Genomic DNA, 16089 nt, shown 5'->3' with positions numbered 1-16089 from the left:
GTGATTTCGCTTCAAGTTTATGCCTTCAGAAATCAGAAGGTCCTTGAGCCTATGTGCAATATACCACAAGAAATATCAAGAGATTGAAGGAGAAAGCATGATTGAAATAGAAAGGAGAGCAAATTTCATATTTATTTCCATCTCAGCGTGTGGAGAAAAAGCAAGAAATAGAGAATCCGGCGAAATTGGAAGATTTGCAAAATTATCACTTCTGCAAGAGGAAGAATCTAGCGAAATAGGAAGATATGATTTGAACCGTGGTTTAATCCGGTTTTCTCTAGCGAATTTTTGACATGAACCGACCAATAAAACCACTTTTAACCGATACAACAACAGAAGCAGTAATTGAAAGGAACCGAAACGGACATGTGACCGGTTCCGGTTTTTTCCGGATGAACCGGCCGGTCCAGTCCGGTTCTGATAACACTGAGCATGATCATTGATCACTAGAAGGAAATGAACCCGCGCGCAAAGGTTGGGCCCTACATCCAGTATATTTGAATTTGAAATTTCTTGTTCAAATCAAACGGTTTATTTTTCTCCTAGACGAAATATTGTCCTGCTCCTACCATATCCATCTAATCACAAATTCACAGTCTCAGGAGGGGAATTTTATAAAATGCCCTCATTTCAAAAGTTATCAAACAAAATACCCTCATTTTAAATTTTTTGTCAAAATGCCCTTATGGGTTCCAATTTTATCTCCCTCTTCCCTCCCTTCTCTTCCCTTTCAATAATTTCATTCCCTTCTTTCTCTTCTCCTTCGTGACTTGCTAGAACAAATTGGTGAATACAAACAGAAGTCTTTTTTTTCTACACAAATGCTGATATTCTTTGAATAATTGCTTTTCTCATTTGGTGAATTTATTATTTAGCATAATTTGAAAGAAAAATTGGAAATATTGAATCCCATTTTCAACATTTATCCTTTATGAAAGGGCAAATCGAGATGAAATTGAGCTTCAGTCTCTTATGCTTTTCTCCTTTATGATTATTTTTTTGGACTGTTATTTCAGTTTCTGGTACTGGTTCCAGATCTAATCTGTACCAACGAATACGAGATTATGCTGAGAATTGCTGTTGATACCAAAAACAAAAACAAAAAAAAAAAAAGTTGCTGTGCTGCAGTTTATTTAGCCATCTACTGATTATTGATTTGTTTAACTATTAGCCTTCTCGCTGGTAGGTTTGGTGAAGGATTTTTTGAATTGGTCTTTGTAATTTGTTAAAGAATTCAATTATCTACAAACATATTTTTTAACTGTAGCATTTATTTGTATACGATCAAATGGAAAACAAAAATAATAGGTGGAACTGTAGTGGCTCTACATTTTTTCCCTTTAATTAATTTGGTCCTAAAATTGTTGTGTTGTTCTTTGAATAACTGTAATGGTTTACTAAAGGAGAAATAATAAGTGTAGCGACACCAAAACATTTCAACACGTCACATTCACTGGCAGAAGAGACAGTAGCTACCGGTTTATTATTTTGATTGTGCAGACCGTTCGATCTAGAATATACGGACCAGAACGCACAGAAAGCACAGAAAGCAGTTATTCAAAGAATATCAGCATTTGTGTAGAAAAAAAAGACTTTTGTTTGTTCACCAATTTTATCTGGCAGAGTCACGGAGGAGAGATGAGAAAAAAGGGAATAAAATTATTGAAAGGGAAGAGAGGGGAGGGGAGGGGAGGGGAGAGGGAGATAAAATTAGGGCCCACAAGGGCATTTTGACAAAAAATTTAGGAAGAAGGTAGTTTGTTTGATAACTTTTGAAAGGAGGGCATTTTATACAATTCCCCGTCTCAGGATCCAAATTTGCACGGAATGCATCATCTCTATACAACTTTTGAAGAGCCGACTCTGAACCAATTGCAAATAAATAAATATCAGTCAAGGGGAAAACAAAGGTTGCACAGAAGGTCACAGGCGGTCATAGCGTAGATTTCACACCAAATCAAATCGACCCGCCTAGCTCTATCCCGTTCGCATTACACCTGGCATGTTTACATGTTACATCATAGAAACCAAATGAAAGAATGTACAAATTGTCTTCTATTTTCAAATCAACAAATAAAATATCTCTCTTAATTAATTATTAACAAAATATTTTTGTGGACTCACTTCTCCTCTCTTTCCTCTCTCTCTCACTTCTTCTCATTTATTCTCTATCATTTTTATTTAAAATGAAGAATTATACAACATACCAACAAATATAAAACACATTTCCTTATTACATAATATGTTGTATTTTATTTAAGAAACCAATCACCTTATGTAATTTTTTATTTCAAATAGAGGATTATATAACAAACCATAAAATATAAAACATATCAAGATTGATTTCTTATTTGATGTTGGTGATTAAATTGCTTTCAATGTAAAGATTGTAGTAAAATTAATTATTATTATGTTATTAATATTTTCTACTAGATCCATGAAGTCTGTAGCGAATATTATTTTCTTAATATTTTATACTTTATACATATTAGTGTTTGTGGCACATAAAGGCCAACTTTAAGATTTTTTATAAAATAGGATATATGCATCATATATATCATATTTATAACATTTGATTGTAAATTTAGTTTCGTATTATAAATTATCAAAATTGTCAAAATTGAAAATTTATTAAATAAACTTCTTAACAGTTTCTGTAATGCAACTTCTCAATCTAGAATTTTAGTAAAATTTTGTAATTTTTGTTATTAATATATTTTTAATTGTTAATGCTCAATATTGACAGTCTCTATAGAGCATGAACAAAGTTTGCATTTATTGTTGTTATTATGTTTTATTTTTATTTTTTGTTATATCATTTTTTCAAGCTTGTGTACAGGAATTTTTTTTTTTCAAGATTGCGTACAAGAACAAAATATTAAGAAAATAATATATGGATCTAGTAGAAAATATTAATAACATAATAATAAATAATTTTACTACCATTTTTATATTAAAAGCAATTTAATCACCAACATCAAATAAAAAACCAATCTTGATGTGTTTTATATTTTATGGTCTGTTGTATAATCCTCCATTTGAAATAAAAAATTGTATAAGGAGATTGATTTCTTTAATAAAATACAATAAATTATGCAACAAGGAAATGTGTTTTATATTTGTTGGTATGTTTTTAATTAATTTTTTATTTTAAATAAAAATGATGGAGAGTAAATGAAAAGAAGTGAGAGAAAGAGGAAAGGGAGAAGAAAGTGGAGTTTACATTGGCATCTTATTATTAATTTATGAAGTGAGTAATTTGATTGTTAGTTTGAAAATGAGAGGTAATTTGTACATTCTTCCGAATCAAATCTGCCGACGGGCTTCTATTGAAAAAAAATAAAAGATTACCAAATCCGGGACCCCTTTTGCTCCTTTCCGACCACGTATCGCCATGCAGTGACGCAACATTAATCAATCAATTGTTCAATGCCAAATCCATTTGTTTCTGGAATTTTTCATGTACCTCAAGAAGCATATAAGCGGTGGCTTCCGCACTATAGTCTTACTACACTTGCCTTTTCCCTTGTTGTATCTTTTCACATTTCAAAGGGACTTGATGGAGACCACCGAGATCAGGGGGCTCCACGTGGACACCTCTAGCACCGTTGAAGGAGGCGTAGAGGATGCCTACGGCGAGGATCGGGCCACCGAGGACCAGCTCGTCACTCCCTGGACTGTCTCTATTGTGAGGTTTGATCTACTCTGACATGAAAACTTGAAAATTTAAATAATAGTCTGTTTTATTATTTTGATTTTCGTTCGAGTGAAGATGTAAGGTTGTTCGTTGATACATTACGCTACTAATTGTTTTTTGTGTTAGCTTTATTGTGCTTTGTTTGCACGTTTTTATTTTTACTATCGTGTTTAATTTAAGAAAGGAATTAATTAAATGCAACACCTGAAAAATTGAGGATCGTTTATCTTGTAATAAAAAAATTATTCCTCTCTTTCTTCTTTTAGAAAAATTTTACATATTGGACACTTTACACTTACCACCTCTTTTCTATGAAATCGAAAATACCATGTTAAATTTTGTTTGACTTGTCAGTACTAGACCAGAAGCACAACTTACAAAAAAAGCTGTTTTTTTTTTTACAGTGGCGATGCTCTATTGAGGGATCCACGACACAACAAAGGCTTAGCTTTCACAGAGAAAGAGAGAGATGCTCACTATTTGCGCGGCCTCTTGCCTCCTGCAATTTTGTCCCAAGAACTTCAGGTTCTACATTTGCTATTATTTTGATCATTTTTTTTTGTAAAGAAATCTGGGGGTTTGATTGAATATTTCTCACATTTGGAGGGTTATAGAAACATATGCACCTTTGTGGTTTATGCAAAATATACAAGTTATCTCTTGGTATTATTGGATACACCAAAAAGGAAGTTTCCTTCTCTTATTTGGAATTGTAATACAGGAGAAGAGGCTCGTGCACAGTATAAGACAGTACCAAGCTCCCCTGCAACGGTACATGGCCTTGATGGACCTTGAAGTACGTATATTTGGATGCTAGATGCTCAATCTACTAAGCAAAAAGAAAAAAAAAGAAAAAAAAATACTTGTATTTTTTTTTAATGACTGATGCCAAAATGTGTACCTATGAATTTTATTAGGAGAGAAATGAAAGGCTTTTCTACAAGCTCCTTATTGACAATGTTGAAGAGTTTCTTCCTGTTGTTTACACCCCAACAGTTGGTGAGGCTTGTCAGAAGTATGGGTCCATTTTTAGGCGTCCTCAAGGCCTTTATCTTAGTCTCAAAGAGAGGTATAAAAAATTTAAGAAGTTAAAAGAAAAATTAAATTATATTTAATTAGGAAATTAGGATGGCTTATTGTTGGATGATATCATGATGATGGTCATCATCATTATTTGTAGAGGAAAGATACTAGAAGTGCTGAAGAACTGGAGTGAGAAGAGCATCCAGGTAATTGTGGTCACTGACGGAGAGCGAATTCTGGGTCTTGGTGACCTTGGTTGCCAGGTAAATTTCCAAAATTGCTCTCTTATATTGGTAATTTTTTAAAACCAGGTAAATCACTGAAATATTTGTTACTGACAGGGTATGGGGATACCTGTGGGCAAGCTCGCACTATACACTGCCCTTGGTGGGGTCCGACCTTCTGCGGTAAAAACTTCATACTTGGTTTAATAATACCATTCTGATAAGTTTTGCCTATTATGTGGTAAAGTTCATTAAATGATTTCATTTTTTTTTATTCTTTTGTTTTTTTAGTGCTTACCTATTACAATAGATGTGGGGACGAACAATGAAGAGCTGCTAAAGGATGAGTTTTACATTGGATTAAAGCAACGAAGAGTAGTTGATCAGGTTCTCTCTTTTCCATGTCTCCATTTTTTATTTTTTATTTTTCATTAGCATTTAAGCCCACTGATTTCTTTTTCTCTTTTCCTGAAATCCATTCTGAAATCGTGTTTTTTTCCCCATGTTGGGTATCAGGAGTATAGAGAATTTCTTCATGAGTTTATGACAGCTGTTAAGCAAAATTATGGTGAAAAAGTTCTCATTCAGGTATGTTGATATTTGATCATAAGTGATTTTTGTTACCAATAAACTTTTGTATTTTATTGAACATACATAGTTTTGTTGAAATTTCTGTCCAGTTTGAAGATTTTGCAAACCATAATGCATTCAACCTTCTTTCAAGATATCGCTCGACTCACCTAGTCTTCAATGATGACATACAGGTTAGTATTGCGTTCAAATTGAGAACCATTCGGTTAGTGAAGTTTCAACCTTCTTTCTTCTCTCTGTTTCAAATATTTTGGATAAGAGGCTATTTGATGTTGTACAGTATCCAACCTGCACCATATGGCTTACCATGTCAGGGAGTACAGATATAATGTTCACTTCTTTTTAAATAAAAAGGAACCCCTGAATTTTTGCTTGCTTATTAAGAAATCCTTGCTTCTGGGAGTGTTTTCTTAAAAAATACAATATTTCGAGTATTCCAGGGTACATCCGCTGTTGTTCTTGCTGGGATTATTGCAGCTCTAAAGTTTGTTGAGGGGAGCTTGTCAGATCACACTTATCTATTCCTGGGTGCTGGAGAGGTTTGTCTATTTCCAATTTTACATATTTCACCTCAATGTTTCATGCTATCTTGCAAAGGTACCTTTTATTACTAAATTCCCCATGTGACCCCTTCCCTGTTTACATGTGGAGCCATATTTGGTTTTCCTTATTGTAAATAAAAGCACACATCTCTTTAATAAATGTTCTTATATGGTTTAATTCATTTAATCGACGTTTTGATGTTAATGGGGCTATATAAAAATTTCAACAATAATTATCACATATGCCCCTCAGAACCAAGGAATATCATGACTCAATCTCCTTGTGTCTCTTCAGAAGTACAATATAATCCTTCGAGTAGAACTAGGGTGTGATGTGCTCACCAAATTCTTTGGCGAGCATAACTCCATAATCTATCAGATTGACTTCAAACGAGACGAATCCAAACCATTGAGACCGATCTACTTCACGAGTGATGTGCGTACATTCAAAATTTTGAAATTTTCGAATTCATTTAGTCCAAAGTCAAACGGTAAAAATTGATAAAAAATGAATGATCGAAAATGAAGTTTTAGAATTTATTTTAATGCAATCATTTTTCATCAATTTTGACCGCTTGACTTTGTACTAAATAAATTCAAAAATTTCAAAATTTTGCATTTACGCGCATCACTCGTGAAGTAGATCGGTCTCAACGGTTTGGATTCGTCTCGTTTGAAGTCAACTTGATAGATTATGAAGTTGTGCTCACCAAAGGGTTTGGTGAGCACAACACACCCTAGTTCTACTCTAATCCTTCTATTCTTTTCCATTAGAAAATCTGAGAATAAAGAGGGATACTCTTGGTGTCTTTGAGTGACTAATTATGAAGGATATAAATGTTATTTGCATGTATTTTTCATGGCATTTATTATGTTTTGTTTTAATATATCTTGTTTTGGGGGTGCACACTTCTATTATGTGGCCTTTTGATTATACACATGGAATTACCCTATGTTTTGTAACGCTGTAGGCTGGGACAGGAATTGCTGAATTAATCGCGTTTGAAATATCTAAGCAGGTATTTTTGCTTTGTTTGTTTTGCGCTGTTTGTGCGTTTTCCTTCTTTATTGATACTTTTGAGAAAAAACTTGCTGTAATTTTGACTGCTGGCTTGATTTAGACAAATGCTCCACTGGAAGAAGCTCGCAAGAAAATTTGGCTTGTAGATTCTAAGGTTGGTGATTAAAAAAAAATTCTTTGTTGGTGCATTGAGATGATACTTCTTTTTGTGGTATTCTTTCTATTACTCGGTAATGCAACCATTCAATTGGAATTTCAGGGATTAATTGTGACCTCACGGATTGATTCGCTTCAAAACTTCAAGAAACCTTGGGTGCATGAGCATGAGCCTGTTAAAAACCTAGCAGATGCCATCAAGGTGTAAAAAAATCATAAAATTTTATATTGCACATTTTTATCTTTCTTTCAGTAAATATGCTAATTTCATGTTTTTTTGCATGCCGTAACCCTGATTTTTTTGCTATTTATTAGATCTTTACATTTATCTTTTGTTTATTTTACTTCTTTTTCCTGCCTACCTAGGCTATAAAGCCGACCGTATTAATTGGCGCATCTGGGATTGGACAAGCTTTCACACAAGAGATTATCGAATCCATGGCTTCTATTAATGAGGTATTATATTTTGCTTGCTTTTCATATTTTGATACTCTGCAGAGTACCTAAAACAGCAACAGTCATTCTAAATTATTTCCCAAAATGTTTTACTCTGATTTTGTAAAAGGAGTATCATCTGAAATTTTGTTATATTTTTTGCTCAAATCAAACAGAAACCTGTTATTCTTGCCCTCTCAAATCCAACCTCACAATCCGAATGCACAGCTGAACAAGCATATACATGGAGTAAGGTATTATCATATTCCATTGAACTTTTAGGCTATGTGAAATACAAAACCCTCTATTTATTACTGGCTCTAGTTAGGTATACATTGTATATCATTATTGAACATCTGGTTTTTCATTTAATTCAGGGGTGTGCTATATTTGCTAGTGGCAGCCCATTTGATCCGGTTGAGTATAATGGAAAGATTTATGTCCCTGGCCAGGTTATTTTCTTTATATCATTTGCTTCAATTTTTATTTGATTTATTTTGTTTCCTGAATCTGTCTGAATTGTTGCTAATTTCACTGTTGTTATTATTATTCCAGGCGAACAATGCATACATTTTCCCTGGATTTGGACTTGGTTTGGTGATCTCAGGGACAATTCGGGTACACGATGAACTGCTTCTTTCTGCCGGTATTTAGTCATTTAATTTATTTTTTCATCAACTTACTGTATCTTTCTATAAATGGTTAACCCTAAGCTATCATGGTTTCATTAAAGAAAGGCATAAATAAAGTACTCTCTTTTAATTGAAACAGCTGAAGCACTGGTACAACAAGTAACACAGGAGAACTTTGATAAGGGAATGATCTACCCTCCCTTTACCAATATCAGAGAAATATCAGCTCATATTGCCGCTAAAGTTGCTGCCAAAGCATATGAACTTGGTTTGTCTTTCTCATATTATACATTTCACTCTTGGTTTTTGTCAAGGATACTCCTATTTAATTAGGATATTTACATAATGGATGAGTAATCGAAGTGGATATATTTTTTCGGGTAGGGAAAAAAAGGAGGGTTACATCAATATAGTTTAGCTGTGTATTGCAGTCGTAGATTGCACAGGATCAGACTGTAGCACTCGCCTTTTAACATAAGCGTAAATGAGAGACTAAAATAGGGGATATTAGTATTTGGACTTAATTGCATTAGTGAAGTGTAATTTTCTCATGTCTTTGCTGCATATGCAGGTCTGGCAACTCGACTACCTTGCCCAAAGGACCTCGTAAAATATGCTAAGAGCTGTATGTACTCGCCCGTTTACCGTTGTTATAGATAAATAAAGAATAGGGTATTGTGTACTACAAATGCTGTTGTTATAGATAAATAAAGAATAGGGTATTGTGTACTACAAATGCCGTTGTTATAGATAAATAAAGAATAGGGTACATTGTACTAGTAAATGTTTGTGAAGTAGTAATTTACGATCCATGATGCCTTTTTTTTAATGTAATAGGAACTTGTATCACTGTATGTATTAATAGTAGTTTTGATCAATAATGATTTCGAACTTCCTCCAAATAACCACTACGTCCTATTAATAGTAGTTTATGATCAATAATGCAACGAGAAACTCAAGTCACTTTGTTACGAATTTCAAATAACCACTACGTCCTATCTTATTGTATTAAGAAAACAAATTTAATAAGCATCCAGCACTGACTAGTCTTTCGGTCATTTTGCAAAAAAAGTGCAAAACAGACGAAATGTTGAGCATTTTTCAAGTTCGATGAAGTGACGTAGAATTCAGTGACAATAGTTTTAAGACTATTTGCGCGTCAGGACCTGGAACTTATAAACCTCAGAAAACAAAGGCCCCGAAGTCAATTATTAAAGGAGATGCCTCAAGAATTCCGAGCTAGTTTACAACACACTAAAAACCTACAATATCATTAGAAATCACTCTATGACACAAAAAGAGCAGACACTCAAGCCAGGGCCTCATAACTAGCTCTCGAAATAGTTTATGTAGCTATATACATGCCTTTAGCACCGTTACTGAACCTTTTTACCAACCATGAATCCATAACGAAAAGAAAAGAAAAGAGAACACACACTAAAAAGCTACAATATCGTTAGAAATCACTCTGTGACGCAAAAAGAGCAGACACACAAAAGCCAGGGCCTCATAACTAGTTCTCGAAATAGTTTATGTAGCTATAAACATGCCTTTAGCACCGTTACTGAACTTTTTAACTCCCGTGAATCCATAACGAAAAGAAAAGAAAAGAGAACTCCCATGTTTCATCTCTGACCGGATTGGATTGCCGTATCATCAGCGACTTGAGAACTGCGTAAACCCCAAAATGATTTGGGGAGTAAATTCTTTTTTACAGCTGTAAAACGCCATCCCATGTTGGTCTCGCATGCCGCGCAATTGGTGATTGTCCATGCGTATCTGCATTGGTGAAAACATATGCATTTATTATGAAGCTTCTCATGTGACACTGTGAGAGCTCATTTATCTCAGATAATATCTAAACAAGAAATGTCCATTGGACCTATTAAACCCCATACAAGTTGCTAACATATGCATCTTTATTTCTTTCTCATACTTAGCCTGATATCAACCTTACAAGACAAAACACCCAATCATCACGACGAAGCATACAACTATATGCCTGTAATCTCCCAATTTTCCAAACATTCTAGACCTTGCAACAACTATTCTATTATACAAGTAGGGAAGAAGGGCGGCGACTTCTGATTTTTGGGTAATTTTAAAAATTAGAGTGTAGTTATAGCTAGCTAATAGTGACCATCTTTTTTATATGAATAAGATAAATTTTTCATTTTGCAGGGGATACAATAAATTGCGCTATATAATATAAAATAATCTATACAATATAAGGTTAGGAAAAGCTATACCCAGGAAACCAGCTGTGCTCCTTAACAGGAACGCCCCTGAGTGCAAGCCCATTAGCATGATAAACTGTTATGACCTCGTGAACAAATCCGTGAGGGTTCACATATGCATTGAGAGGCCCTTCACTAGACATTGTCACCATATCACTTCTTTTGGCTACAAGTGTCTGTCAAGATCGTAAATCAATTAAGGTAAAAGTCAATATATGGTAAAAATTCTGTCCATACCTGTTCACATATGCGTATTTCCACCCTTTGTTTTTCAAAATTTCAGCACCCGAGGTGCTTGTTTCGTTTAAGTCCATTTGTTTATTTCTAAATAAATAAAACAGTCCCATGTCTTCTTACTAAAAACACATTGAGAGGACTATGGGTTACATAGCACAGCATGAGCACGTACCAGCTTCCTGGTAAGGTGCCAACTGCATTATTATCTTTTTCATATCTGTGAATGACTTTGGTTGGTGTGGACCAATACCATCTAACTAAATTTAAAAAAAATTGTATCCCGCAAAACATAAAAGATAAGCAGAGGGGACTTCGAGAAACTACCATGCAATTTTTGCACCGGAGATGATTGAAATCCCTGAGCAGCTGGATCTCTCTCCTCAATCTATACGAAATCCCATTCATCTCCAGTAATTCCTGCCTTGTAGTCTCTGATATTGGCATTTTACTTGCTACGTAAAAAGATAAGTTCTCTGGCCTTCTAACAAGCTCCTCTAAACTAGGTTTTCCTATTATCTCCCTCCATAAGTCTGTATTAAGGTCAGCAAATACCATTCAGATAAAGAACAAATAACAATTGCAATGTGTATCTTATGTTTTATTGCAATTTGAACTTTGTTAAAGCTGATAAATTTGGTTCCTCCCTATAATAAGGTTGCTTTTGGTGCTTATTATTTTGCTAAATTTTCCTTTTACTGAAAGGTTATAACCTGTTTGATTAATAGCAAGGGAAGTTAACAAATCACAGTTGGGTCTTAATTACAACCAAGCAAAAAAATTACAATTGCTTCTTTTAAAATAAGTATAATACACTAGGCACTATTTCTGGATGTTAGCAAATGTACAGTACAATGTATAGAAAATATAAGATACAAGTTACAGAAAACCCTAATCCAGGACTGAAATTCTTACCAGCCACCCTTTGAGCAAGAGAATACGAATCATACATATCATAAACCCACCGAGGCCAGTACGACATTGGCGCTGCAAAGCTGGTACACTTCGGCCTGCTTCTACTGTACCAGCTCTTCCACTTCTCACTCTCATTGGTCCCTCGACACTTCTGGGTTGTATGCATGTCGCAGGAGGGGCCCTCCTCATCAGACTCATCTTCATACGTTTCATTAGTTGAGTCGCTTGAAGGGGAACCGAACAGCCGTTTTCTCCTCTTCTCTTTTGGGGTATTAGAAGATGGAGTCTGATCAAGATCAGTCTCTGCGTCAGTAAATCTAAGCTGTCGGATTGGAGACAAGTTTGAGAAGTGTTTTGGGTTGGAGATTGCGGCTAATTGTGCAAATGCATCTGTTGGAGTTCTTGGAGGTGCTTCTTCTTCTATGATTTGAACTTCTGCACATGGCTGTTGCAAAAGGAGTAAGGGATGATTAAAACATTTTTAAAAGTAATTACTAAACAGAACCCAACATGAGAATATATTTTTCTTTTGATAAATCAAATATTGTTATTTTTGTATTATGTTTTGCTCATTTTGGTTTGAGCCACGATTTTATATCATGGAATTTGATTTTCACGAACAATTTCGAATTGCACATTTTTTTCTGTCTTCTATAAATTTGTGATAGAGATTTTTCTCTATTTTATAGGATGCATTTTGAAAATGTTCAAATTTCGAAATATTCATTTTGAAAACCAAATTGACCAATATTGTATTAATCCATAGAGAATTTGGCAATAGGAAAAAAGGGGAAAAAATAAATGATAAAAAATAGTAAGAAAGATAGTTACGGAAAATTCTATGTTTCTTTCTAAAAAAGATTGGATATTGATAATATAAAAAATATGGGAGGGCCATATGAAAAATAACATCAAAAATATTTTATTTTGAGGATTGTCAAGAATTCTCGAAATATGATAAAATCAATCCAATCTCAAGATATGAGATTGATTTTAAGAATATCAGTGTATATTTGTATAGGAATAATATTATTAATTATCTTAATAAAGATAATTAAAATTATTATTCCTAGATTGAAACCGGTATATTCGATAAGCAAGGTGAAATTTAATCAGATATTATAACCTTGTACATGTGACAAATTTTCCATCTTGCAAAGCACTTATTATATCATATATTATAACCTCAAAAATGAATTCGGTGCACGTCTGTGATTTCTATTAGGGAGGTGGGGGTTTGCACAAGAGTGTTAGGGAGAGACTCACTGTTCCGTCATCATCTATAAAACGACGCCTTAATCTGAAACGTTGTTGCCCTCGAGTGACCACATTAATACTACCATCTTCCAGCCGCCGATATTGCCTTATCTGTTACCATGTTGAAATATCAGTTATGCATCTTTCCTGTGATGATAATATTAGTTCAACATTTGATGATATCAAGAGAGCCTACTGTAGTATATATATCTTTATAACTTGTTCTCTGATGGCATCTAGAAAAGTGAAATTCTCTAATGACCCAAATATACTTGCATTGATTTTTCTTTTTATTAATTTCAGTCTGCAACTTGAATGAATGTGCCAATTAAACATAAACAATAAATGAACTGACAAATATAAACAGGTACACCCCACCTCTGCTGTTGTTCCAACTGCACCAAAATTATATATCGTGTCATCTGAACTTTGATAAAAACGAACCTAAGACAAGTCAAAGGTCACAAACAAGTTTAGAAGTAACAATATTGACATTGACAAGAACAAAGAAGCAAACAAATAACATTGAGGTAAATTTTAACAAATTCCATTTCTTTTGCCAAAAAATAGCCCTTCACTAAGTAGCCAGAGAAATTTAGCATGTAGAACCATGAATATCCCATTCACCTTTAAATGTCACAAAAAGTAATTTAACAAGGAAGGGGCCATACTCAAGCACCACGGCAACATTTGGAATATCTCTAAACCAACAAAGATGCTAAAAAATAACATATTTTGGTTACCCTCAATAAATATACCCAATGACGACCCCCCCCCCCCCCCCCCCCTTCTCCCTCCCTCTCCTCTCTCCCAACACACACACACGTCCGTAAGACTAGACAATTGTTTGTTTCTCTTTTGAATGAGTCAATTTTGGGCATTTAGACAAATGCCACCTTTAGAAAAGGTAGAGCCGAGAAAAATACCACACCAACAGTGCAGGGAGCCTCAGTGTTAGACAATGCCTTCTCAAGAGAACATATGAACCTATACTGGATTACTCTGAGAGGCAATGTAGCCCCAGGAAATAAAACCACACCTGACAAGATAATTCAGTACATGGTTATAGTAGTGTTATATTAGAACAAAATCAATTAACACTACACACAACAATAAATATCAACAATATAAGGTTTGTTTACCTTCAAGATAAAACATAGGCAATTTGATAATTGTTCCTCCTTCCAAAATTGCGAGCCTATTATTGGTATCATCAACCTCTATTTTCACAACAACAACAAAAAAAATACATCAAGTTAGCTCAATTTGTTACAGCAAAAAGGTAAGAGTTAATTATTCAAAAAAGAAAGATGAAAGATGAAATGGGTACCGCCAAGGTATGTATGCATAGAAGCAAGTGAGGTATTGAATGTAATCCCACTAGACGAACCAATTTCTCCACTGTTATGTCCATTTCTGAGCATTGAGAGAGAGAAAATCACGATTTAGCACAGAAGTAAAAACAAAATTTAATCAGGGCAATAAGGCCCTCACTTTTGATCATGTCATAGAAGCTTCAATTCCAGTAAATTCCAATAAAAAGGAGGCTATTGAGTGACAGCGACCTACATATGCCTTCTACATGCTATTTATTTATTGTTTTTAAAAACTAACCTGGGGAGGTCGTCATCGGAGGAAGAGGAGAATTGATTAAAATCTACTTCCTCGATCTGGAGCTCCTCCATGTCGAGCTGCCGTATCTCGTCCATTTGCCGCCTCTCCCTCTCAAGTAGACCCTCCTCCATTTCTCTGTCCCTCTCTCTATCACCGTCGCTCATCTCTATCCTCCTTTACTCGACCTCCCGCTGCGCTACGGAAACTATTTCTCCAACCTCAAATTGGAAGACACTGGACTGGAACAGAACGAAGGAACTGAATTGTGGGTCCGAAATTGCCAGATAAACCTGGTTTATGTTGCAATTTTTTTTTTCACATCAAAAAAAAAAAAAAATCCTCCCATTCAGGACAGCTGGACAGGTTTCCGGATCACCACAGTAACCCAAATTTTGAGTTTAGATATTACCGTTCATCTGAACTCGGAAATGCACGGAGCTCCTTCAATATTCGTGTCATAGAAGTTGAACGGTCCTGATACATATCCAAACTTTGGGTTACTTTAGGGATTCCGAATACGTCAGATACTGAAATTGAAGTGACATCGCGTGCATCGGATGATCGGATCACGGCTTTGAATTCGAATATTCGATACACTTCATTAGGCTTCACACTGGGCTAGGATGATTACCTTCGAGCCCAAATGACAAACAGTCAAAATTATGGACCCAAAAATGAGACAAGGCCCGCAAGAGTTTAGTGTTTTATCGCATATAAACTCAAGAACGGTGTAAGTAGGCGTAACCGGGAGGAGTGCGTATCCTCTGAGATATCTCAACATTTGCGTGACCGACGTGTCCGGTGCCTATTCGGGTGTGATGTAGGGGTCAGTATTATGTGTGCTTTGAGATTCGTGCAGAACGTATTTAAACGGTTGGGATTTTCCATAAAGTCATGCAAAGTTTGAGATATCTCAGAGGATACGAATTCAACCGGGAGAGGGGGCTGTCCGATGCCAAGGGGTGTACAAAAATACTGTCGACCCACCCGACCCGTCTGACCCGTCCGACCCGACCCGTATTTTACTGAGTTGAGATGTTACTGGGTCGGGTACGGGTTGGATTTTGACAAACCCGTTACTCTGGGTTGGATCATGAATTTGCTCTTAATAATCCGTTTATACCCGGACTCGGCATCAAATCTATGGCCCGTACTGACTGGACGCAATGTACCCCATTATACTTTCTTTACAGAAATAGATCCTACTTGTTCCAAGTCATATAATTTGACTCATCTAATTTTGTTTTCTTACTCGGTGAATTTGGTAACTTATAAGGTGATTTAAATTAAATGTATAGTTGAATCAAAATGTAAGTGCTAATTTCATGGTATTCCTGGTAGTACGAGAAAACAAAGGTGGTCAATAATAGTTGTTGCTTGTTACTTTGACAGGATTTTACTATAGAAAGATGAATTAGCAATACACTTCTAGCTGTTAAGTAATTATCTTTAAAAACAGAGCCTCAGATCGTGAAGTTTTAGGTTTAATTTAGATACTGCTTCCATGCTTA

The 16089-nt window shown here is 35.1% G+C and overlaps 2 protein-coding genes across 2 annotated transcripts; one reads left to right on the top strand and one right to left on the bottom strand.

Annotated features, from left to right (window-relative positions):
• Positions 1–3407: 3407 nt before the first annotated feature.
• NADP-ME1 (NADP-malic enzyme 1) lies at positions 3408–9170 on the top strand. The gene is made up of 20 exons (XM_078312741.1): positions 3408–3693; positions 4102–4222; positions 4419–4493; positions 4615–4766; positions 4878–4983; positions 5062–5127; positions 5236–5331; positions 5461–5532; positions 5625–5708; positions 5976–6074; positions 7049–7096; positions 7199–7252; positions 7358–7456; positions 7621–7710; positions 7866–7943; positions 8067–8141; positions 8245–8335; positions 8461–8589; positions 8893–9013; positions 9061–9170. Exons 1-19 carry the CDS (start codon positions 3461–3463, stop codon positions 8979–8981), a joined length of 1857 nt encoding a protein of 618 aa, XP_078168867.1. The 5' UTR covers positions 3408–3460; the 3' UTR covers positions 8982–9013; positions 9061–9170.
• Positions 9171–9759: 589 nt separating this feature from the next.
• On the bottom strand, positions 9760–14844 carry LOC144563291 (ATP-dependent protease La (LON) domain protein). The gene is made up of 11 exons (XM_078312742.1): positions 14579–14844; positions 14295–14380; positions 14107–14184; positions 13891–14003; positions 13343–13408; positions 12974–13075; positions 11708–12152; positions 11120–11325; positions 10571–10734; positions 9942–10100; positions 9760–9903 (listed from the first exon to the last, which is right to left on the bottom strand). The coding sequence occupies exons 1-10, from the start codon at positions 14740–14742 to the stop codon at positions 9947–9949; spliced, it is 1578 nt and encodes a 525-aa protein (XP_078168868.1). The 5' UTR covers positions 14743–14844; the 3' UTR covers positions 9760–9903; positions 9942–9946.
• Positions 14845–16089: the final 1245 nt, after the last annotated feature.

This window comes from Carex rostrata, chromosome 12, assembly GCF_964058835.1.
Source record: "Carex rostrata chromosome 12, lpCarRost1.2, whole genome shotgun sequence".
NCBI classification, from domain to species: Eukaryota; Viridiplantae; Streptophyta; class Magnoliopsida; order Poales; family Cyperaceae; genus Carex; species Carex rostrata.
Note: the sequence above shows the minus strand (reverse complement) of the source record. Positions and strands in the feature narration are given on the sequence as shown.